Source organism: Seriola aureovittata, chromosome 9 (assembly GCF_021018895.1).
Source record: "Seriola aureovittata isolate HTS-2021-v1 ecotype China chromosome 9, ASM2101889v1, whole genome shotgun sequence".
Taxonomy (NCBI): Eukaryota; Metazoa; Chordata; class Actinopteri; order Carangiformes; family Carangidae; genus Seriola; species Seriola aureovittata.
The window spans coordinates 5,920,856-5,946,763 of record NC_079372.1 but is presented as its reverse complement, the minus strand read 5'-3'; the positions used below and the strand labels follow the sequence as shown (position 1 = coordinate 5,946,763).

General features: G+C 41.6%; 1 protein-coding gene across 3 annotated transcripts in view; it reads left to right on the top strand.

The window, feature by feature from the left end:
- Positions 1-25,908, top strand: part of lrp1ab (low density lipoprotein receptor-related protein 1Ab) — an 88,175-nt gene that overhangs the window by 12,786 nt on the left and 49,481 nt on the right. For all 3 annotated transcript variants that reach the window (XM_056384555.1, XM_056384554.1, XM_056384553.1), the window contains exons 2-6: positions 359-499; positions 14,565-14,702; positions 21,799-21,918; positions 22,190-22,318; positions 22,632-22,892. In XM_056384555.1, coding sequence (XP_056240530.1) covers positions 359-499; positions 14,565-14,702; positions 21,799-21,918; positions 22,190-22,318; positions 22,632-22,892 — 789 coding nt within the window. The remainder of the gene's footprint in view (positions 1-358; positions 500-14,564; positions 14,703-21,798; positions 21,919-22,189; positions 22,319-22,631; positions 22,893-25,908) is intronic.

The window sequence follows — 25,908 nt, the reverse complement described above, 5'->3', positions numbered from 1 at the left end:
AACTTGTAGAGGAGGTTTTAGAGTGTGCCTGTGGGTCTTTTGATACAAAAACATCATTGTAAACTTAAGTTGACCCTGCATGTTGCTTTGCCCTGCCGAGTTAAGATCTCTGCTACTTTAAGCTGTAAATTTCCTATGTAGATACTGCACAGGAAAGAATGGTTCTTAAAAAAAGGAACAGAATTAAGAACGAACAGATTTAAGAATCATTCACATTCGTGCTGGTATTTCTTAGACTGGCTGCTTGTGAGTTGCATTTCTTTCTACATGTATTTGAGAATTAAAAGCATTTCCACCCACAGTTGCTTTTCATGACGATACATCAACTCTCACTTTTTTTTTTCTTTTTTTTTTTCAGCTCCCAAAACTGACGACCATCCCAAGACCTGCAGCTCTAAGCAGTTTGTATGTAAGGACCAAGTGACCTGTATCTCCAAAGGCTGGCGCTGTGACGGAGAGAAGGACTGTCCAGATGGCTCAGACGAATCACCAGATATCTGTAAGTATGCCTACATGAAAGTAGTTATTAAATCAGTCTCTCAGCAGACTTGTGTCCTCAGCTCTCATGTTCTCTCCAAGCTGTTGGTTCAGAGCAATGTTTTACTCAGCGTTGTTTTTTGAGTTTGCTATTTTGCAACCTTTTTAAACTGAGTGTTTTTTTGTTTTTTTTTTAATACCTCATGTCGTCACAGTGTTGTTTTATATGATGTTGAAATATAATTCACTACCTCTAAATGGCTTTGAAGAGACAACAGCACAATGTTCAGACTGTTTAATTTAGGGCTGAATACGAAGATAGGTTATGCCCTGTCTACGAGGGACACAGCTTTGCAGTGTGCGCTCTGGCTGCTCTGCTGAATTATAGCTCTAATTATGTGGCCATGTTTAGTCTGAATGTTCAGGGATGTGTCTGCTCTTGTCTGGACTCTTGCGGGATCTGTGCAGTCCCTAAGAGTCTTGTCCCAGCCGCTCACATCTGTCAGCCTCCCCATCCCGCCATTCCATCCATAAACTCTCCCTGGTAAAAGCCTCCCCTCTGTTTATATGCAGGCGCTAATGGTGATTTTACTGTCTGCATGTGCCACACCTTACATCTGTCATGCCGCAAGCATTCTCACAATAGTCTGGCACGCAGAGACAAGCAGCTGACACCCAGAATTAAGGGACTTGTTTTTTGTGGGTGAAAACACAATTAAGTATTTACGCATAGGATTATGGATTATAAATCTGTGAGATAGCTGAGGGGAATGTGTTGCATTACTGAGGCTCTGGTCACAGGCACAAAAAATATGAACTGTAGGTGGAGAAATGGAGAAAGTTAAAATTAGTTGGATTACCCTCCCACAAACAGGTCAAGTAATCTCTTCCATGCACAGATTTCTGCTATATCAAGTGTCCAGTCTTTGAAATGATTCGGTTTGAGGATGAGCTGCCAACAATTTCTGAGTCAGAGCTGAAATACAAAGGTGAGCCTGAACAGAAAAAAAGGTCTCTCATCTGCTCCCTCTGTCAGTCTTCCATGTTTATTGATTTACACAGATTTTACTGTGACAATTTACTGCTAACAGTTTAACACTTTATTTATACGGTGTTAAATAAATTTAGCTAAAATCTGTTGCTTAAGGATTTTTCAGAAGGGAAGAAAATGATAAATTGTAGTTTTGTAAGAGACAGCAATCACAGAACATGTGCAATTTTATGCAAGTGTGACCCACATAATTCACTCAAGAAAGCTGCGGCCATTCAATTTCTGCCCTCTTTCTACTAGGCAATTGAACTGAGTGAATTTTCCATAGCACTTATGTAATTTTGTGACACAGACAATGATGTGATTCATCTTCTGCATGGAGAGATGGAGAGCAGTGTTTCACCAGAACATCAAGATATGTTCTGCTCAATTACCCGCTTCCCATGGGCTCTACTCTGCTTGTCGCTTTACCTTTAGTTAAAGCACTTCTTTATTCATGTAAGTTTCTGAAGCAGTCACAATAAATATCTGTTACTGAAATTAATGCACTTTTTCTCTGCACATCACTATGTGTTTGCAGCCTTAAAAAGCACAGTCAAAGGCAAGGCGCCTTTTAAGTATCACAATGAAAGGCAGCCAGACTGTGATTTTATCCACAGTCGTTTAGTTGATCCACCCATTAAAATGTGAGTAGTGTTTGGAATGGAGGGCCACAGATAAAGCTACAGAATGAATGGGCCTGAGCCAGCGGAGATGGAGACAGGAGAGTTTTGGAGGAGAATGACTTTGAAGGTTATTTAAAATCCTGCTTGGACTCAGAGGAATGAAAAAGTCTTTTTCTTTTTATCCTGGCTTTTCCATTCATGGGCTGAAACCGCTTGGAGGTCATCGGCCTGGTTACTCCCCTACTGGAAAGCATCATGAGAGACATGCTGTAAACAAGTCTGCTCTCAAATGAGCTGGTATGGAAATAGTAGATACAAAGGCAGGCCAAAAACTGATCAATCTTACAGGGGGACTGAAATCTGGACCAACTGTGGAAGTTTTGTGGTGATGCAATTTTTTATTTTGAAAGTTCACGTTATCATCTGTTCATCCACTAATCTTTTTTTTATCAGCTGCTAAGTTTGCAAAAGCAGTCTAACTCTATCTATCAATCTTAGTTTATGAAAGTCAGAAATTTCTGAGAAAATTCCCTGCTCCTTTAGACTTTTGTTCCAACATGCACCCAGACCACGGGTTATAGTTTTGTGTGTTAGTGTTGATGGGAGTTGGAGTGGTGCATGGTCCTATAATTACGACATTATCTCCAGTTCAAGTTAATTACTAACTACAGGCTTGGTTTACAAAGAGTGCTCACTGAGATTTCACATGGCTAAAACATTTTCCTCATATTTTCTTCCTCTTCTTTTTCCTCTATTCTTCACCTCTCCCTCCTCCTCCCTTGGCTGTGCTTCCGTCTTGGTGCAGCATCGCTCCACAGTGTGGCCATCCTGTAAATCAGAGACTGTGACACTGCAGGCAGTTTATGCGGCCCACATGGAGCTTTGTTTCTTAAATAGATTTGTTTATCATCTGAATAGGGCACTTGTGAAAAGTGAAAATCAGAATCTGCCTATGTTATTCCACTCTTCCTCAAGCTCAAGTGTTATGATGAATACCACACCGTGACTGTAGCTTATTTAGCTGAAGCACAATTTTGTTTTTGGTAGATGCCACCTGTTTTGTTTACAATGATCAAGAATTCACTGTCTGTCAGAGTGGTGGGGGTTGTAATTGTGTGCTTTTGTCTGGTGAGGATCTTTGATCTACACCTCTAGTACCCACGTTGGAAGAAAGTGTACTCTTCAGTATCATACTGTCTGGAGGTCTAATTGCCTGTCGTTTCCAAACCATTCATCAGGGCCGTAATTATGCTGAGCAGCTAAAGACAGACTTCTGCCACAGTAGTGGTGTTGTAACGTTACATCACATGAGGCATCGACATGCTGTGGTGATGCTAGCTGGTTAGTGTTGCGTGTCAGCATCCTTAGCCTATTGGCTTGTTTATTAGAGGGGTACTGAAGCAGAGTGATAGGGAGCTGCATGTACGGATGTGTGTTTTTGCTCATGGATCTGCATGAATTGTCATCGTAAATGGATCAGTTGGGGTCTGGGCAGGTTGCCAGCTGTAGGGCCATCATAGCCCTCACACCCCCAGTGTGCACCTCCCTCTCATTGCCCCTAGTAGACTTTCAGATAGCCATCAGCAGGCTGCCTGTACAGGCCCCTGTCTGCAGGTGTGACCCTGTCATCCTCTCCCAGGGACTGCAATGGCTCCCCCTCACTGCATGGCTTCAATTGGTTTCAGACAAGCCATTTCACCTCAATTACATACAGGCTTAGGGCTCAGGAAGTGGTTGACATGTGTCCTCAGGGCGAGAGTTTATGTTCTATCTGTCTCAACGATGGTGCTCTGTGCAGGACGGCTGCTCTATAAAGCTCCTATAGGTAGTTGAGGTATGCTGTCAATGGGTTATCTCCATCTAGCAGTGATAAAACCGTGAGGGAGACGGTGTTTGCATTGTTCATGATGTCAGTGCATGGCTTTCCTTGCTGTTTAAGCAGACAGTATACAGAAGTCCACATAGGACTGATGAGGTTTAGGCCTAAGAGATGTAGATTAAAGCTACTTGGATGTTGTGTGTGTGTGTGTGTGTGTGTGTGTGTGTGTGTGTGTGTGTGTGTGTGTGTGTGTGTGTGTGTGTGTGTGTGTGTGTGTGTGTGTGTGTGTGTGTGTGTGTGTGTGTGTGTGTGTGTGCGCGCGCGCGCATTTGTGCATTTGTACATTTGTACTGTCTTTATTTAACCATCCAGTTGAGATTGTTTTTGTACACATAGCTCCCCATAAAAGATAAAAGTCTTGGAGTAAAAAGCTTTATCCACAACAGATTAGCACCATAAACAAAAGAAAATCCACAGAGACATATTGCTCTCTGAGGTTCTCTGCATTTTGCTGATGTGACACTGGTCTAAAACAGCAAGAATCGTGCTGAGCAACAGTTTTTTGTTTTTTTTTCCTTTTTTATTTAACTGCTCTCCAGCTCTTGAATTATCTGCTTTTTAGTTATGGAGAGATGAGGAGAGAGTTGTAATGAGGTCATGACATTTTATAACAATAGCAGGCTAAAAGTTTTGGAGCTTGTTCTTACTGTAGTTCTCTAGTGAAGCCTTCCTTCTCAACATATAAAAATCAGGGCTTATGACTTTTCACAACCATGCCTTTCATTTTCAAACCATTTTGGTTGCAGCTTTTTTCATGATTCTGTTGTTAAATTAAAAATGCTGTGTCACAACTTTCATTCCTTTTCACAGTTCTGTTGGAACAGTTGTGTTGAAAAAAAACACTGACTCCCTGTCTGTAACCCAAGTCTGTGTGCAATTATGATTCTTGCGTGAACCTCATCCACTGTGGTTGAGCCAGCGAATGGGAACAGATGTTCAAGTAAGTCCTAGCATGTAAGCACTTTCTCCGTCATGAGACGCCCTTGCCATGAAGGAATCCTTTTCAACATCAAAAAACCTTATGCAACAATTGTCTGCCCCTAATTCTCTGTTAGACTTTTTAGCCCCTGATTTAGCATGAAAATGTCCACGGGAGGACTTCCAAGCAGGGGGTGAAATGCATCTCAGTCATGCAAATACGCTTCCTTTCTTTTCCCATGCAATGTTATCCACTTTCATTCAGGGAGAGAAAATTAGCTGATAACTCAAAGCAGTTAACACTTGCAAATGACAAGCCACTCCCTGTGCTCGCACTGTCAAGTTGTCACTTAAGTTGTCTTCATAGGCTGGTAGAAGTAGTACACACATACTCACACAAATTCATTTGTTTTCCTCGTTGATGCTCAAAAGTAATTTTGAGGGGATATACCTGGAATGCAGTTTCATAATGAAAGTGAGGGACCCATGGTTGAAGAGGCTAAAAGTATTTCACATGACAATAGCCAAATGTGGACCCTCAAATCCAGACACACTCTCCTTTTCATTAAACTTTCATGATAAGCTTTCAGTAAACGTATGATTTCATGTCATTTGCTTTCAACAGAACAATTAGCGCTAACACACTGGAAACTGCTTCAAAGAGTTAGTCTGATGTAACAGTGGTGGCATGATACTGTGGGGGAAAGTACTTCCCAACACACAACCATACCATGTCTGTTGGCCCACACGCATTCTGGCTCATGTCAGTGGATGGGAAGGCCTGGGGCCAAGCTGGTAAGAAGGTCTGATGGGAAGATTGAGTTATCATCTCCATGCAGCTGCCTCAGGCGGCTGTGGGCCACACAACAAGGTTATCTGTCCATCTCTTGCCCTTGAGCCCCCTCTGGACACTTGCCAGCTCGGTCCTTTGTCCACCCCATCTGACTGTCATGCCCCAGCAGCCTCTCCAAGACTACCCGGAAGAGCAGACTGTAGAGGTGGTGGGATGGGATGGAGGCATAGAGCGATGGGGAGAAGGGATGATCTTACAGAAAAAAGCTTTGAATAGGAGAAAATGAGCAGATTAGCATTTAGGCTCAGGAGGAAAATGGAAATGGCTTTGTAAGGCTCAGATCCTTTTTCTATAGAAACAGCCCTGTACAGTAGAGTTTGGGGGGTGGGGGTGGGGGGGTCCTTTCATAGCCTGTAATCAGTCATGTAGCTGTACTTGCAGGGGGCACCAGGCAGGGGCAGGAGGGTCTGCAGTGGCAGTGGTTGACACACTGCTTCCACAGAGGAAGGAGCAAAGCCCTGTAAATCCCTCTGGTCTGTGGCCCTGAGCCCTCCTCAGCCTCACCGGCCTATCAACAGACAGAGAACACAGGGCTTTCTCACGCCACACAGGCACCACTTCCCTTTCTCTGCTGTCTCCTCCACGCCCTGTCTCCTTCTGTCCTATGTCCTTCTGTCTTCCTCTCTGTGTGTCACAGCAGGTGGAGAAGCTAGACTCTAGTTATCTCTGTCCCCTGTTCCTCATATCTCATCTCCAGTCTTTCCTCTGGTGTAATTGCCTCACAGTTTTCCCCCTTGTTACTGATGGTGACTCGGTTTGTTTTTGGTAGCTCAAGTCTCTTTTGTGTTACTTTGGGGGAAATCGTCTGTGGTGGAACTTATGCAATGGCAGTCAGATACCACCATACTGAACCATACTGTTTTTACTCTGTGACAACACATTTGAAAGCAGTTACCCAGATTTATAGATAGATTTGTATTGCTGTTTTACTGAAAGAACTCTGCCTTAAGTGACACTCCACCCAAGCTCTATCTTTTAACACTCGACCTCTGTGGGCTTGAAAGGCGGCTGTAAAGCATTTCCAGTTTGCTAACAAAACTGCCAATCTATTGGGATCAAATTAATGTAAGTTGATAATGATGCTTTTCCAGAGAGTTGTAGAGAAATTTTCAGAACTGCTTGTGTACCATAACTCACTTCTATATACTAGATTTGGCAGCGCTTCAGAGGATGATATTGCGACAAGGAGGCAATACATTAACCTGTTATGGCAGAGCGATGACTCTTTGGAATACACCAAGTGTAGAGAAGTGAATTATGATACATCATACATGAATTTCATTGTGGAAACTTTTTGCAGCCACTTTTCAACCTTTCGGGGTGTGATTAATACTTAAAATATTTTCACTTTGACATGACTTTTGTCAGGATCTCTATATAGTATGCTAATTTTTGCAGTTGAAACACTTGATACAGTAAAACGCACCATGTTTGTTTGTACATGTATGTTTAAATATGTCGTCTCAAGCCTGTAAGCATGGAGGAAAAACTAGCACATCAGGTTTTCTTCTAGTGAGAGAGTAGAATGTGCTATACTGTAAGTCCTGTGTTTGGTGGCTGCCTCGGTAGGGTTTGGCATAGCCATGTGTTTGTTGTGCATGCTGCTGTAAAGTGCGATTCCAGAGTGAGGAGAGTCAGTCAGTGGGCAGGCCTGCCTGTCACCCAGCATAACATATTCATTTGAGCTGACAGCAGACTTTATGGAAGTCAGTCAGGGGCTGCCATGGTACCCGAGGAGCAGGAAGAAAAGGAGGCTTTTATGTTCAGGACAAAAGATCAACAGGGGATCCAAATTTAAGGTCATTGCATAACTACGGGAACTGAAGGATGGGGGATGGTGGGGTCTAGAGGTTGAGGTGTTGGAGGGAAGCACACATTGGGAAACATTGGGAAGTTTCAACTCTTGATGCCTTGTGTTGGTCAGACAAGCTTAGTGGAACCCAGAGCCACTGCAACTGCAATCTGTGTTCTGGGAATTATTTGAAGGTGACACAGGCAGTAATGCGTTGCCTAAATCTACAGTGTGCTCAGGGGAAATGTATAAAATTATCTTTGCTCAAAGTAATATTTCACTCCAAAGAGTGCATGCTGCAATAAGAATTTCAATAAAACTGAACAACTGAACTTCTGAATTATGACTCGTAGCGTATAATGTTTTAATCATGATGAATCCCAGCACTGATTTATTTAATATGTGATTCATGTAAAAAACAAAGAGAAAGAGATAACACAGCAGATTTGAGAACGGTTTCTACTGTGAAGATCCCAGAAGACGGCAAGGATATTCTAATATCACTATTAGCTGATCACACAGTTTACTGGAATAATGTAATTATCCCCACTCTGCCCTCTAATAGGTGTGAAGGTTGTAATTTTCCCCCTTTTTCTCTGTCTGTTATCCCACTCATCCTACATTGTTCTCACTTGCAGTGCTGTCTCCCAAGCTGCCAAACTCACTGAAGAATCTGTGCAAACCCTGAGTGAAGCGACATATCACAATTACATCCCTTCACTCCTATAGCAAATTCTACAGCACTTGCTAATGATACTGTAGGGAATATACGTATCCTTTGCCATGTCAAATTTTGACACTCCTAATGAACACATTCGCTTCTCTTTGTGGTTTTGTCTGCACTGAATTAAGAGAAAAAAAGTTTCAGAAAGGTACCTGCAAATAAAAATAAAAAAATAGAAGTGCTTTCACTTTTCTGATTTGCGGCCCTGTTACAGATGGAGTTGATTATCATTTTATAATCCTATCTATGTTTCATAGAATTTTAAGGAGATTTGCAAAGTGTATAAATAACAGCAAAAGTAACACAAGCATGGTAGGGGATGTAAGCCACAGGGCGATAGATCTTATCTCTTGGTCTCATACAAATCCCTGCAGTTGCATTTTTTGTAAGCTGAGTGCAAAGAGGCACTTCTGACTCATGGCAAGGCAAGAGCACAGGAATTTGCTGTGTTATGATATGAGAGAGAGTTCATATTTCGTTTTTGGAAGTGTTCTGTGTTTAAAGAAGGGAGAAGATTTTTGTTGGCCTGTTTGCAAAAGGTTAAACATGAAAAAACACCTGTTACATCCTAAAGGCTTTAAAATGACAGAACACCTGAATGAGGCGAGAGATTTGAGGTTAGTTCGGAATTGAGCTTTTAATATTTCCATGGCAGGTTGTGAGTCGCTCCATTGTAAGTGTTATATTTATTTGCAAATGCAACTATGAGTAATCTGCATAACAGAGAAAATTATTTTTGTGCTGGAAAATAAATTATATGACACACAAACATGTGAAGTGAGACTTAACATTGGCCCAAAACTGGATTCTCTTATGCACATTAAGGGTTAAGATGAAGCTTCCTGTGTTAACTGTAAAAACACATTGAGGGCTGATTTCTCAGACAAGGACTAAGGCTAGATGTTTGTCTTAAATTTGGAGTAGTTACTTCCTAACTAAAGAACTGGGGATTAAGTGAAAGAAGCTACTTTCAACCACCTGTGGTAGTGAGAGTGTATGTGCCTGAAGATGCTAAAAGCTGAAACAGATCACAAATAAGCTCATAAATTGCTGGAATGTGGAAAAGCTAAAAGCAAACGAGACAATAGCAGCAGGAAGAAAGTTTTAGTTCCATAAACAAAAGTGAATATGATAAAACAAATAGTATCACACTGCACAATCTTCAGTCTTCTATTTTAACTGTCAGCAGGAAATAAATTCAAATATGTCGAAACATTACCATTTACAAGTACGCATCAAATGTCCCGTTGTGAAGGACTGCTGTTGAAATGATAACAATACATTATCTCCATTCATTAGCCAGTCTTCTCTGTTTGCTTTAGAAATGATTCTCCACACATGCTGCTTTCATGTAAACTAGAAGATGTTCTGAGTGTACTCACTAACATCAGTCCCACGATACTTTCCCCTTTCAACCTGAACACACAAGGAAGAGAGGAGAGAAGAGTTAACTTTCCCCCGCGCAACAACAGAGAGCTGTAGATGTGTCGCGTATACTCCCTGATCATTAATGAAAACCTTGAACTCACCATCTGGAGTTGAGAGAGTCTGGATTGGACTATGATGTCTTTACAATCTACTGTATACAGCCAGTTGCTTGTGGGAATTTTCCTTATTCATGACACCGTAGCTTGTAGTCAGTTTGGCCTGCAGCTACATCTTGATGTAATGATGTTTCAGTTCAGAAAAGGCACTGCAGACTTGATGAATTACTTTACATACTGTTGCTACATAAATCTCCAATATGACAGTGAGAGGTGCCAAATGTCAGATGCCAAAAAACCTTAATGTGATCAACACTTGGAACGAAGGAGTGTAGACCTTTCTGTTTGTGACAACAATGTAATTCTGGGCTCCAGCAGTGAACTTCATCTGGTTTAGATGGCCACTTATGTTAATAATAATGATAATGATAATAAAGTGTATTTATCTAGCACTTATCAGAAACAGAGATTACAAAGTTCTTTCACAAGGATAAAACAACAAAACGAAGGAGAATTGGATTTCTCCAAATCTCCATTTGGCTCAAAATAAATGGAAAAATAAATTTGTGTCGAGGCAAATTTTTCTTTAAAACCTTCGATAGAAACAGTAGCTTGGAAAGGAACCTGTAGTTTTAGAAGGCAAAGAAGAGATTCGGTCCAAGACATCATCTTATTTCTTCCAAGTGATTTCCAGTACAGCAGAACTGTTCGCATATTAAGAGTGTGTCTTACAAATGGTGCAACAGTCTAGTACAAAGACACGAAATGAACCCCAGCTTTCACTTTTGTACCTAAAATGTATATCTCAGTAGGGACCTATACTCACTGTGTCTGGTCCTGTCCTAAAATACAAGCATATTGGATGGAGGTTCTTCAAGATATGGGAACAATATTTGGTGTGGCTTTACAATGAACCCTCTGTCTTTGCTCCTGGGTCCTGCCAGACTGTATGATATCCTGGCATATGCTGCAATGAAGAATATCTTTGCCACGGAGTGTTTTATTCTTGAATGCTTCACCTGTCTGCTTCACTCTTCAAAGGGACAGATTATGAAGCTAGGGACTCCATATCTCCATTTTTCAAACGCCACAGTGGCCTCAGCGCTTTCAAGTATTATCTTTGAATAATTATGGACCACGTAATAATTGTACAAGAGAACAAAACATAACTTTAGAAAAGAAAATACTATTTATACTTGTGTAGTGTGACTTTACCATATGTGCATGTGAAAAAGGACAGAAGAAGTTCTGCTGTGTTCTTTAACGTCAGTAATGGTCTGGTTCCACCGACAGATGACGCAGAAAATGGCTACTGCCATTGGGGGGGTGGGGAGGTGGGTTTATTGTAATACACTGCCAAGAACTTCCCAAACTGGAGCAGGGAGTACAGGGTTCCTCTCCATTGTCCCTCCTGCAAAGTTATTTAATCCTCCATATTGTCCTTTCTATTTAGTTTTCTGCTGCTGGTCCCTATTCAGCTCCTGCCAAGGTATTACTGTGTTGTGGAACTCAAACAATTCTTTCCGGCCGTTGTGTATTGCTGGCAGTTGTTAGTATGTATCCAAAAACTTATTCGGCTTGTTGCCTGGTCAGTGGAAAGGTGTGTGTGTATGTGTGTGTGTGTGTGTGCGCGTGTGTGTGTGTGCGTGCGTGCGTGTGTGTGTGTGTGTGTGTGTGTGTGTGTGTGTGTGTGTGTGTGTGTGTGTGTGTGTGTGTGTGTGTAACAGCACTCACAGTTGCTCTGTTAGTTAATCTGTCTCACTGCTCAATCCTTAACATGTCACATTTGTCAAATATACTTACTTGAATGCGTAGTTGCAAAGACACTGATGTGTGCAGTGGGCGTCTTTCAGATGACATTCACTGTGACTTGTCTCTTATACTTTGAAAACTGTTGACAAATGCTAAATCCTTGGCAGGGGTTTCATTTCCAGTGTGCACTGCAGTTTATTCCTGGTACTGCAGTTTATGTAGAAATCCCCAGGTTGGCAGTTTATTGAATGTAAATCAGGCTGGCTTAGAGGCCGAGACTGTAGGAGGGCTGCTAATATGCTAGCATCCCCCAGATTGGAGAGCTGCTCTCCTTCTCCCTAAGCCAGATGTATTAGAAGCTAATTCTCTGTTCGAATGTGGCACATTTTCCACACAGGCTGCTGTGGTGGGATCATTATGGAAGCTCTTGTCAGTTTAAGGCACTTGTTTTAACTGAGTTACATGTTATGTTCTGTGTGTGGTTATGAATCTCTTGGGTGGATAGAGAGGACTCAGAGGAAATGCATGTGGTTTCCTTCAGGGAAGGTCGAGATGTAGGCAAATGTTCGCCCTCATATAAGTCTTTATGCATATCCACACTTTGATTCATAAAGATGTGACATGTCTTGTAAGAATATATAAAGTCTTAGCCATTGAGAGATATGTATTTTTACTTTCGTCTCAACTTATGTGAGATGTGCATGACACAAAATACTTTATATCATGTCAAGTCAAGTCAGTCATATTTTAGGTTTTTCTTAGCAGCCTTTACAATCTGTACAGCATACAGTGCAACGCTCTCTATCCTCAGACTCTCAATTCAGATAAGTAGAAGCTCCAAATGGATAAAGCAGAAATAAGGGTCAAAGGAACTGCATTTTGGCTGCAACAGCTGCTTAATATTCAGACACCAAAGACTAAGCGTGTGTGAGATTCTGAAGGAGGCATCTGAAACAGGTTTATAGCTCAGGCTGTGCAGTGTGCATATGCAGATATCATGCTATCAAAGTCTCTCCCGGCACCGCACATAACCCGTACAACTCTACAGATCGTTTCCTGTGAAGGAGGTGAACTTTATTTTCTCTGCTTCTAGTGTTTTTCTAAAATGGGTCAGCAGATGTTAGAGAGAGAGAGAGAGAGAGAGAGAGAAAGAGAGTGAGGTTGAGAAGGAGGAGGTGGAGGAGGAGGAGGAAGAAGAAAAACAGCCAAAGCAAACTGTTTGCTCTGCAGTGTGGGCTGAGAGGAGAGATAGAGAGAAGAGTGGGAGAGAGTGCGAGGAAAAGATTGCATCTACTGTATGTTTTGGTCTGACGCTGGTTTTAAAAAAAAAAAAAAAAAAAAAAAAAAAAAAAAAAAAAGGATCAGAGGAGATTACGTTCTGTCCTTTCCCCTCTACATCCTTTAGATTCCATACATCTTTGTTTATCATTGTAATTTTCAACATATGCCCAAAGATCAAATCAGCAGACAATATTTCACTGTGTCGCATGCCATATTGTATATACTGAAGGCATACACAGTAACTACATGTGTGCACATAAATTATGTTACATATGCATGTCTCACACATGCAGGGAACATTTAGTTCTCCACATGTTAAGTCATCCTCTCCCACAACCCTTTGTCTGGCAGCAGTTCTCTACAGTTTTATATTTCAGTCTTGGATTTAACCTGTTGACCACAGCAGCAAAACAAGACTGTTGTATGAAAATGATGATACAAGGATGTAGAGAAGATTGTTTTCTAAACTGACGTAGCTTTTTAACGCTGATTGATGATACTGTCCTCCTCAACAGGGGAGAAATTAATTGAAAAACTTGCAGCCTACTGCAGTGAATATAAAAGTAAAACAAAGTTGATAGTAATTACAGGCTCTGATTAAGACTGGCAGCCAATTGACCTCGGGTCCTTTTCTAGTTAGGCATTGTGACAGGTAAATCTACCTTGGTGTTATCCCCCTTGATGGTGGCCCTGACCTCACTGAAACTCGTGGAGGAGAAAGTGAAACACTCAGATAGGCTGATCATTTTATGTGCGACAGTGTCAGAAAGAAAGGAAGCTGCTTTCTTATCCGTCATTTTCTACAGATGTGAGCTGAGGTTCCAAGTGCTCCTAAAACCCATGGAGTTTAAAAAATCCTATAATGATGTAACACATTACATAAGCAAACAATCTTATGGATCCCTGGGCAGGACATCAACTTGGCAGTGCTCGCTCATTGACGAACCACGTAACTGTTTCAAAATAACCTCAAACCAAGTCTGGTATTTCTACACTGCAATTTCCTGTTATTTATCAGCTGACATAAACACTGACACAAATATATGTGCAATAAGCTGATATCAGCGGATTTATCACTCAGATGATGATCCTGTGGGTTATTCACTTAACTTGACTAGTCATAAGAATCATGTCATGAAATCTCACATGGTTCCTGTGGTAGAGGGGGGGGGGCGGTATTAGCATTCGTTGAGAGGTGATGAAAAGAGTACAAAGAAAGGAAGGCCAGCCAGTTTAAGGCACATCTGGAATCACTCCCTGAATTATCTGTCCACCCAGAGTAAACAGTAGTTAACTCAAAGTTGAGGACCATTTGAGAATTACAAAGTTTATCATCATGTCTGTGTGCATGTGTCTCAGGTCTCTCATGCAAAAGAGATATTGATCTTAATGACACTACTTGATTAAATAAAGGTTATATTAACAAGATTAGAATGAAAATATCTAACATGTTTCTAAGTGTTTTGCTGTTCAGGATGTTTCTTTCTTTTGATCTTGACTGAGGACTGTCCAAGTGCGACCTCACCCACAGCCACAGCCACAGTCTAAGCATATACTGTAAATTCTCCTCATGTGGATACTGTGTTTAATAGTTTTATTAACCCTATTCAATTCAAATACACACATTTTGAATTTATGATGTGTTCATTTTACCACTGTACATAAAGTATTAATTTGTTGGGGTTTGACTCTCTATATGTTGCTTTGTACTGCTGTGTTTCCTTAGATGTGTTTTGCTTGTGTTCCAGGCACACACAACAGAGTGAACCAGTGTCCTGTCAATGATCATGGGTGTATGGACCTGGATGTGTGTATCCATATGAGCAAACTGTGTGACGGAGTCCCCGACTGCTCCGATGGCTGGGACGAGGGTCCTCATTGCAGAGGTAACAGATGGCACCAGCATTTTCTCTATCTATTCTGTCACACTCTGATAAGAGCGTTGCCCTTTGTTGTGGGTCAAAAATGACCAACCAACTTCTGTGCTGCAGAAAACTGCCACTTCCTTATCTTCCTATCCAAAACTATAATATCTATCCAATAATCTCCTCTATTAGGCCCTCTAATGAGCTGGCCTGCTTCGGCTTGTGCAATTACAATGGAATTTTGCTTTCTTGGGAAAAAAGTCATTAATTTATCAATCAGCTCAGCTATGAGGATGTTTCCCCAATCCCTGCGGGAATGATGAGCATTCAGCCTAGATGCAGCTGAAGAAGAATCCCATCAAATCCTCTACTATTAATTAGGGACTACAGAAGAACGAGAGATGGAACATATTGAGTCCATAGTGTTGGTCTTTGTTGCTGCAGACAAAGGAGCAAACACTGGGTGCCTTCAGAGGATTGCCTCAGTATTCAGCAAGGCAGTCCTCAGATAAAGCTGTCTGAAGCTCTGCCTGTTTATAGCTGCAATAACCCATGCTGCGATGTATGTGTACTTTGAATTTTTGTTGTGCACACTTCTGTGTTTGTCTCTCCAGTTCACTGGTTGTAGTAGTGATGCAGTCGATAAGCCTTTCCTGGAATATGAAATCACTTAATCAAATATTTATGATCAGCACTTAAGTCTCAGTGGACCAAAGTCCTGTTACAAAGGGTGGGGCTGCCAAGTACCCTATCTTTAATGTAAATTTTAAAGTGTTAACCAAAGCTTCTATTGACTATTATGTGCAATGGCACATTTGAGTCATTTTAGATATTTTTGGTTACTTAGGCTTTTAACTTAATACATTTATTGTGGATTTTTTTTATCCATTTACCCTTTTTACTGTTGTATCAGTTGGAGCTTTATGTGTTTTAATGTCAGTTTTTCTATTTCCCTGTATGTATATATGTATAATGAATCTTCTACACAGGGTTGAGTTATAAGATTAAAAGTTGTAGTGAATTAGTCAGAGCATTTAAGTGTGATAAGATTAGGCCAGGAGAGCAGGAGTACTGTTGGGCAGATGAAGTGGACAGCTGTACAGAGTGGGTGAGAGCGTTAGTATCCCACACACTGGTCATCACTGCTAGACAAGCCTTTACACAACACAGCAATGACATCATCCAGTCACAACATGCACCGGCTGTCCCTGAGGACACAAGTCCAGCTGTCCTCAGTAAGGCAATGGTCACAACACACCTAAGCTTATACACACACCTACACATTCATGTTCCTGTAATGCATGCATGTACTCACACAAACACACACACACACACACACACACACGGTCACATTCTTGTGAATACACACCCAAACACACCCATTACCCCACACACAAACACACCAGCAGTGTGTCCAGAACTTTTGGCATTGCTGTTTGTGAGCTCCCCTCTTTTCAGGGAAAGGCCTGGCCTTTCACAAGCTTCCTAGTGTTTTCTTGTGCAAACTGCCCGGTTGTGAAAGTGTACCTGCGCGCTGATGTCTGAAAGCACACTTTGTCAGTCAGTGTGTCCAAGTAATTCTGCCAAAGTTGTTGACAAGAGTGGTTAGAAAGGGGAGTGTAGCAAGGTAAGTTAGGCAGGAATTTTATCTGACTTAAATAAATTTCCTCAGCGTTTTCATAGTGTGTGGCAAGAGTTGGGATTAGCTGGCATGATTTACGTTGAGGAATGATAGCAGGGAGTAACCAGGTGGGCTCAGTGGTGCTGTGATTGGTGGTGAGGTTGTTACTGGCAGTATGATTCCAAGGTTCAGCTTTTAATCTGACACTTGATCTGTGTTTTTTGACTGTTTGCAAAGGTAAAAGCAAATCAGAACCTGAACATATTGTTATGCTGTCAACGAGAATTAAAATGTTTGTGAAAGGCAACTGTCAATCAGATCACACCCTCACAGTCCCGATTAAGAAGATTATCTGAGGTTTTGGGTGTTAGCCTACTTTACATCAAATTGTATATTTTCCCAGAAATGAACTCTATTGTTCATATAGCCACAAGTAGTATATTACATAGATAAACTTCAAATATTTCATAACTGTCTTGATTACAAAGAAGGGAAATAACACGTCATGTACTACGAGGGACTGGGCCTTGGTGCCTTCCCCAAGAGCATTAGAAAACCAAATATTGAGAATGTTTTCCAATGTGGTTTAGTGAGTGTTTGAACCTTAAGACCCAAGTTTGCTTGTCTAACTTAAGATCTTTGCCATCCTTTGGTCAAAACACAAAACATAGTTCCAAGTCTGTGTTTAAAAAGGCCTATTTAACTAATTGTAGCCTTTACACACGACTGGCAGTTTTGTTGTTTTTCTGTCATATGGGTGAAAGTTGAGTCTTTTCATTGATCTTCATGCCTTCATTTGCCCTTTCCCTGTCATTTTGTGGGTGAAGGGGCCTCTCTTGGGGGGCAAGATCTTAGACCTGACTCCCTCAGAAGTGACTGATTGATAGGGAAGAGAAAATGGGGTCATGTCAGCACTCCTAAGAGCTTTTCCCTTTTTCTTGCTGTCCCAAAGGGAACCCTGATTATTGTCATGGCCTGACGCTATTGTTTATGCATGCAGTGGTCTTTCATTGTCCTTCATGTCCCTCTAACTATGGAAGGAGAATCGGTCAGAAGCAACCTGAAGCTGCCTGTGGAAAGACCACATTTTCATTTTTATTCACGAGTGACCTAAATTAGTTTATTGGCTGCTGTTAGAGTTGTTTTGCATGATAAGACCTGTTTTATTGCCTGTAGTAGGCCATCACTGTATGTAGAGACACTACAGTGTTGTAAACTGTCATGTATTTCTTTACTCGTAATGGGCTGTAGATTGAAGAAAATTCAAGTATTGATTTTCTTAGGCACGTGTTAGGGAATGTTCATTGTTGCGACAGTGGCTACTTTCTATGTGTATTTGTTCACTTTTGTTTGATTATTCATGTAAGTTTAGGTTTAGACATCTGGGGCAGCGTGCTGCCATTGTCTGGGACTACGATATCTACTGTTTGCTCATTAGTCAAGCTGCTGCCCTACTTGTGCTTTCAAATGGTTACTTCACCCCCCCCCCCCCTTTGACTATGCAGCCTGCAAACAACTGCCTGTGAACACTCTTTTTTGATGAGCTTGCCCACCCGTCTACTATGCTCATTCACATACCTGCATGTACACAGTGTTATCTCCTTAATGTCTTATTTATCGTACCCAGCATGGCTCACTTTTCAGTAACTCAGCATTTACCAGCAACTACTATCATACATGTGATGGAATGCACTATGAAACCAAATCATTCCAAAGTAGTTTAACAAAATGCAGCAGCTGCATTGTCTTTGACTATGTCTGAATTTAGTGTTTAATTGAGCATGGTGATCTGCTAAACTTAAATGAGATTGGTATTCTCAAAGTTGTATCAATAATAAGTTGCCCAAATGCTTTATACTACTATATACATTGCTGGACTGCCAATTAATTATATGAAAGGTGTGTCTATCCATACAAAGAGACACAGATGGACCATATACAATTTAATTCTTTTTTTGTTGTTGTTATTATTAAATATGGGAAAAAAAATTTGAGCAGTGGCAGTTTAAGAAGGGAAATTCAAATACATATCTAATATGTTAGGAGTAAATACTTGAAGTATACATACTTGAAATTTGTAGAATGAACAAACCATAAGGTTTACGAAGTAGAAATTGGGTAACTGGATGGAGCCGTGTAGGGAAACAGTAGGTTCCTGTCAGCTGCAGGTAGAGGACAAGGGCATGTGTGGACTTGTTTCCAGACAGTGAGAGCACAAAGGTAGGAATGTCCTGGGAATAACCTCTTTCTTTTACAATGTCACACACTGGAATAGTTTATACGGTGAAGGTTCAGTTCAGTTTCTGCTTTGGAAATGGAGACATATATTATGATATTTATCTGTTATCTTTTTAGTAAGAAATGGCATTTGTTTTGTTTTCAAGCCAGTTGATGGATAGATGAGCTGATCTTTTTAAGGAGAGACGTTTATGAAATCATTCAGTCGTGACAGGTCTTGTTGCGTAACTACGACCATGACCCCAACACCACCTGGTCTCTGTCTCATTCAACCTGCGTCACCCTGTTGCACTGACCCGTCAGCCCCATGATTGGATTTTAGAGGAATATGTCAACTTTCATACATTTAGTCATGCACTGGTTGTGGATGGAGGCCAAGAGCAGTTCTTCTCCCTCTCTTCCTTCTGTCTCTCGTAATAATCTGTTTTACATTGTCTCTGTCTTTTTATTTTGCTGTTTTATGCTAATAACCACTTTGTCCTTCTTATTAATGTGTTCATTTTGTGTGTGTGTGTGTGTGTGTGTGTGTGTGTGTGTGTGTATTGGTAGCTCATTCAGTCATCTGGCAACTTTGTCTCTGGTAAAGCTAAAAGCCCATCATAACACAGGTCTGGCTCCACACAAATTTTCAGAATATTCATGTTGGCAATGTCTTGTTGCAACCCTGTATTGAGAAGGTCACAACCTCCACGGAATGTAAAAGGAACTCGTCCTCTGTTTTTCTCATGTTATCATGCACGCCTGATATTCTCATCAGTGGTCCTCTAGTCTGCTACCGTGAGTCATTGTCATCTGTTTATTTGTGCACGCAAGCGTTGCAACATCACAGTATTTACAGTTTAGAAACGTGTCATGTCTTCCGGTAAAACTCAGCCTAGTGTGCCTTCTGACAAACAGCGTCATACTCTCACTCCCTGCTTCCCTTTAAAGAGCTATAGATGAGTGAAATTGAGGGTTGCCATCCATGCAGTAACAGGATCAATGGCTTTGGCATGCTTGTTTAGGACTGAAGGCCTCAAGTGTGTCACTGTGTGATTTGTTTGCTTCGTTCATTAACCCCTGGTCAAACATGTGACACGCTGCTGTTTCTTGTTTGCTTGGAGCTGGAACTTTCTTACCACTCCATATCCTTAAGCCCTTTATGCGCTCGTTTCCACCTCTGTTTACACTGCCTTTCCTTTCCTCTCCATACTTCTGTTCTCCTGTTGTTCTCTGCTCTTCTCCTCACGTGTCACGTCTCCCTGCTATCGCACACCTACAAATGCTGTCTTAGTTTAGAAAAGCAAAAGGTTTTGCAGATTCACATTCCAAATACTTTTTTTGACTGTCACAAATGGAAAATACATTATTCTTTATAAAAAAAATAGCCAAAAGGTGATTCAGAGATCCAAGTGATATTTTCTTTGTTGACTTTCAGATGCAGTTTTCTGTCTTAAGAAATAAAAAAAATAATAATAATTAATTATTATTATCAATTTTTTGACAAAAAAAACAAAAAAATTTTAAAAAATGAACCGACACAAGTTAACCTTGTGCTTTGAATACTTTGTATCATCACAGCTTAATATTGAGATAATCTTATGAAAATGATAGCAATATTAATTCTGTCCTTATTGCCCACCCATAGGTCAGGTAACTCGGGTACGAAATGGAGCAAAATGACTTTAAACAGAGATGCATTTCGTGGGTGTTTTAGCTCTGTAGTTGCCTGTGGTCTCTTACAGTTTGAGGCTTGGTGAATGGATTCGATATGGGCCACGGTGTTTGCTGGGGGACTCTTCCTTTCAGTGGGGCCACAACAAAAGGGTCATTGTGGCCCAGAGTGCCAAAGGCTTTATATAATAAGCCCTTCACTGGTCCAATCTACACTCTTCACAGCCATACTATAACTAACTACTATATGCATAGTGTGTCCATGACCATTCACCTTTTTTGTTGGATTTTGAGGTGAATTTTATTGTTCTACTGGATGCCTCTTTTCTCTTTTTACTAATTGACATTTGGAATGTCAGTGTTTACACTTGGTAAATGATTGAATGGGAATGTTTCTCAACAAGTTCAATCAATTTTTGAGTAAAGCTTAGCCCTTTAGATCAGCATGTGGAGTATGAGTGTTGATATGCCATGTGACAGCTTTGGCCTTGTTGAATGTTGCTGTGGCAGCTGTCCTAGAAGCTTCAAAGGGTAGCTAGAGGTTGCTCCATTGTAGGGCTCCAGCATGAGAATACAAGCTTGTCATATTCCATGCCAGCGTCTTAATTCTGAGATAAAAGCTTGCAGAAATGGAGAGAGGAGGTTCCACTTACATGTGTTACATGATGACAGAGATGTAAAGAGAATACTGTTGAATAAATGAGTGCTGATCATCAGGATAATACCTGTCCCTTTGTCCTCACATACTGTAGTTTGCTCTTTGAGTTGATCTCTGTGGCTTGGGTTTATTGAACTCTGGGGCAGGACCTACCCAGCGTGAGTCACAGCCCCGTTTTTGGTGGATGCACACATGAAGTAATTCAATATTTTATAAGCCTGAATTCACAAGGTTTAAAGCTGATAGAAACTGAAACATAATTTGTTTTGTAATGTCAGATGTGAGCCCCTCTCTGATGCATCACTTCAATCTACAATAGACACTCTATCCTAATTATCGCACAGCCTCTAGACACACATATCAACACACACACACACACACACACACACACACACACACACACACACACACACACACACACACACACACACACACACCCTATAGAGAGCACGATGAGGGGATGTGTGGATGCCCCTCTTTCATTTCCTGCCAAAAGGATGTGTCCTTGAGTTCCCTTGGGGAAAAGAAGGAGGCCCTCTAACGCGTGCGCATTCAAATCAACCCAGTCTGTCACATGCACAGATAAACACACATGCGTGCACGTGTGTGACTGCCACGCTCTCTCTCTCTCTCTCTCTCTCTCACACACACACACACACACAGATGCACATACAACCAACCATCCTATCTGATCTCCCAGTGGATATGTGATAGGATATGACAGTATGGCTCTGTGAAGATTGCACTGGGATTAACATAAACATTTGAAAGCTTATCTGTGCACAAACCTGATCAAGGAAACAGTTTCTTAGACAGGTTTCATTTAGCTGCCATTGTTATCCATGTTTCTCTGCCCTCTAAATCAAAGCTTATGAGCCCCCCTCCCCGTCACTGTTAGCCTCCACCGTATGTAACATTCTCTGTGTCTCTGTCTTTCTCTGCTACAGAACGAGCACCAGACTGTGCCTCCCATGGGTGCCAGTTTCACTGTGCTGTGACTTATGATGGGCCTCAGTGCTACTGTAGAAACGGCTATGAGGTTGCTGCAGATGGAAAGACATGTAAAGGTGAGTGGGTGATTTGGCAGATTTATTGTAGCTCGGCCAAAGTAACACTGAAAGTAACCATCTGATTACTCTGACTCTCTGTTCTCTGGCTGAAATTTTTTTTTTTTTTTTCATCCACATGCCTCGAGGTAGAAAACAAATGCATATTCCAGAATATGATAGTAACCATTGCTTTTTGTTGCCTACCCTGAAAAAATGTTGCAGCAAGCTGTGAATAAGTACAATCCCTATATATTTCATCACTGACTGACGTTGTGTTGTTCTCCTGTAGATTTCAATGAGTGCAATGTGTACGGGACGTGCAGTCAGACATGTACCAACAATGAGGGCTCCTACACCTGCAGCTGTGTGGAGGGCTACCTGCTGCAGCCAGATAACCGCTCTTGCAAAGCCAAAAATGGTGAGAACAGACACGCAAAAAGTGCAGCAGGGACCAAGGATGCTGTTCCTACTAAACCAACAAAAGATTAGAGTTGATTTGTTTCTCTGTTGGAAATGGCTCCCCTGCTGTAGTATATCAGATAATCACATCTGCATGGTGTGGCACCCCCGTTTGTTTTACAAGCTTGTTTACTGGAGAGAGATATGTTTCAGGTGTTCAGTGAATCTATGACCTTTGACTTCTCTCCATCTCCTCCTCATATCTTTTCTCCCTCATTTCCCCCATGCTTTCCCCCTCCCCTCAACTCCACTGTCACAATCTTCATCCTCAGAGCCTGTGGATCGTCTGCCTATGCTGTTGATTGCTAACCTCCATGACATCCGCTGCACCTCTCTGAGTGGCTCCACATCCCGGCTACCCACCATCACCACCAAGCAGACTATGGCTATGGACTTCATCTATGCTGATGAGACTGTGTGCTGGATAGATGTGGGTGACACCCCTGCTGCCACCCAGCTGAAGTGCGCCACCATCCCTGACCTGAAGTCTGTCATAAACATCCGCACCATCAACATCTCCCTCAGCCTGCACCGTGAGTAGAACTTTCATTGACAAAAATGAGAGAAATCTCATCAGACTGTAACGGGAATTAATAAGCTTTTCTTTCTAGAAATAGTATTTTCTGCTCACACAGTTTTCCTATAGAAAAATGTCGGCAGGTGCACTGAGGGTATGACAGTTTAGTTGTAGAGTGCCAGTGAAACAGAAATGAATGCCTTGCATAAGAGCACGCAAGCAACACTCAGGTAATCAGTTCGAGTTGTCAGCTCACCCTGTGTGAAAATTTCCATACTTTGCCTCAGGAATCAAATGGTCAGCGTTGCATTTGCTAGCTCAGACAAACGTAAGATGTGAAGCAATACAGCCTCATCTCTGAAAGCTGCTCATACCAGCATAAAAGTGCCAAGTAGAAACGCTGAGTCCAGCTTTATTTTTCAAAAGGTTTCTCTTTGAAGAACAGGGCACCCTGACACACCACTAAATCATCCCGTAGAGGCAATATGTGTGTAGCTGACTTACAGTGATACGATACATATAAGGTTGCCAGCATGCCTTCAGGCGTTAGTTTGCACATTTCTTGACAGGCAAACAGTAAACTACTGTGTAGCTTGATTTATGTACCGACTATTCCAAAGCCTGTATATGTTTTTCTACTGCTCTTGTCTGATGCATTTGAATGTCATTGGATGTATCTCATCTCCTGTCATTGATTTCTGCTCTGATGACATTTGGCATTGGCTGTTCCCAGAGAAGTTCCCCCTTCATGAGTCCTCCCAAGTACTGTACATTTTGTCCTGGGTTGTGGTATAGACCACAACTGATAAACGGTGACAAGTGAAATGTCTGGCCTGTGGTGGTATGTAGATGTCATCATGGCCATAGGGATCGTCGTAGCTCACAGATTCTCATCGCTTGGGCAACATCCAGACACACACACATGAATACACACATAGACACAAGGAGACGAACATACGGAGCATGTGAACACTTCCCTTTGAGAGAATGACTCATATAATGCTGACATGATTTATCTCTGATTATGACTCTGACAAAGTTTGTTTTTATTTGCCTGGCTGACAGAGCCGTTACTCTCTAAGAATGGGGGCAGAGATGTAGACAAAATATAAGCCAGGCTGTGGGTTTGTGCGTGTGCTCATAGGTAGGTTCGTGTGGGAAGTGTTCCCTTGAGAATTAGCCCCAGGCTTGGAACAGCAGACGTGAAGAAAACAAGTGAAGAAGCTGGGTGTGTAGAAACTGAAATGTGGCTCACAAAACCTGCGATGTGATTAGAAGTGCCTCGGCTCATATCCACTTCAAATGAAGCTTGTGCAACTGCTGTCATCGCTGACAGCCGGGGCACAGCCGAGGCTAGGAGGCTCAGTGAACCCCAGCGTCCTAAAATGGGTTTTTTTCCAGTTGATTCACTGCACACACTTGAGTGGGCCATATCCCACCTTGCACTCATTGTGTTGGCTTGCTTCTGTGGCTTTTTGATTCACCGCTGTGTTAAGTGGTCTGAGGGGTGACTGGGGGCGAGGGGTGGAAGAGAGAGGTACCCTGAGAGAAAGACTGAAGTAGAGGAGACAGGGTACAGATAAAATGAGAGGGAGAGAAAGAAGGTAGTGATTTGCTGTACCTTGGAGGTGTGTGTGTGTGTGTGTGTGTGTGTGTGTGTGTGTGTGTGTGTGTGTGTGTGTGTGTGTGTGTGTGTGTGTGTGTGAGAGAGTGGTCATGCAGATGGTATTTACATTCCTCTGTTGGGTTATGTCAGCCTGAACAGCCTCTACATTCCTCTGGCCGTCTCAGGTCCTGTCCAGTCAGGTCACTAACACACACACTCATACAACGACCCAAATACCTTTGACTCATGCACCCATTACTTAGTGACATATTACCATTTATAAATTAAGATTTTAAATTTCTGTCTATGTGTCTATGTGCTGTCCCATTTGTGAACACCTTAGAATATGAAATGCTTCTCTACATTGTGCATTTGAGTCGACCTGAAATGACACGCAGTATTATTTTCATTATCCTCAGTTGTTGCAGGGGTTGTTGTGTTATCTATTACTTTTTGTAATAAAACCTCATTTCAGTAACATTAGCATTTTCAGGTTAGGTTCTTTTTACCTAATCAAATGTTGATCTCAGAAAGTGCAGATTCAAACAAGACAATCAGGTAAATAACTTTCAGTCACATTTTGGAAAAGGTTTTGCAGTGATCACAATGAGCAGGGCAAAATAAGCTGTGTCTGAGACATTATCTGTCAATGTGGCTCTGCACTGTAAGGGTTTCCCCAAGGAAATTGTTTAACCGAAGTGGTAAGCCACTTAGATCTTGATGTATCTTGTCTCGTGACAATAGCCACACTTCTGTTTTTTTTGTTGTTGTTTTTTTTTTAAACGTATTAACTTTTTTTTTTTTTTTTTTTTAAGTTATTTTTTCAGGCTTTTTGTGCCTTTATTGATAGCGCAGTAGAGAGAGACAGGAAATGGGGAGGCAGAGAGAGAGGGAATGACATGCAGCAAATGGGTGGATGCTCAACCAACTGAGCTACTTGACGCCCCAAAACGTATTAACTTTTAAAGCTGTAAGTGAGGTGGTCCACATCCACAATAAAACAATGTGAAGAACCCTGTCTACGTGAGTGCAGTCATGTCTGTTGGTGGGGTTTGACTCTTAGTGACCAAACAGATAAACAGGCAAGAGGCTCTCTTTGCACTTTGGCCATGACTCCACATTTTTTAATGTTACGTCAGTGTGGGTTTTCAGCTGCGATAAGAGAGCAAAAACCCTGCCTTAATTTAGTGAATCTCAGCGGAGTCAAGGCCATTTATTGCATGTATGGTTTCCCTTGTGGTCGCATGCCTTAAAATATTAGTTAAGCTTGACCTGAGTGACCTCTGTGTCCTTCCTGATTTACCCATCTGTCTTTCCTTTGCTTAAAGGGGAACATGTTCTTTCAAAATAAATTCTGATCCTATAATTGGTACCAACATGGACTCTTGTCATTTCTGTTTTGTGGTTTATAACAATCAGGGCTCAG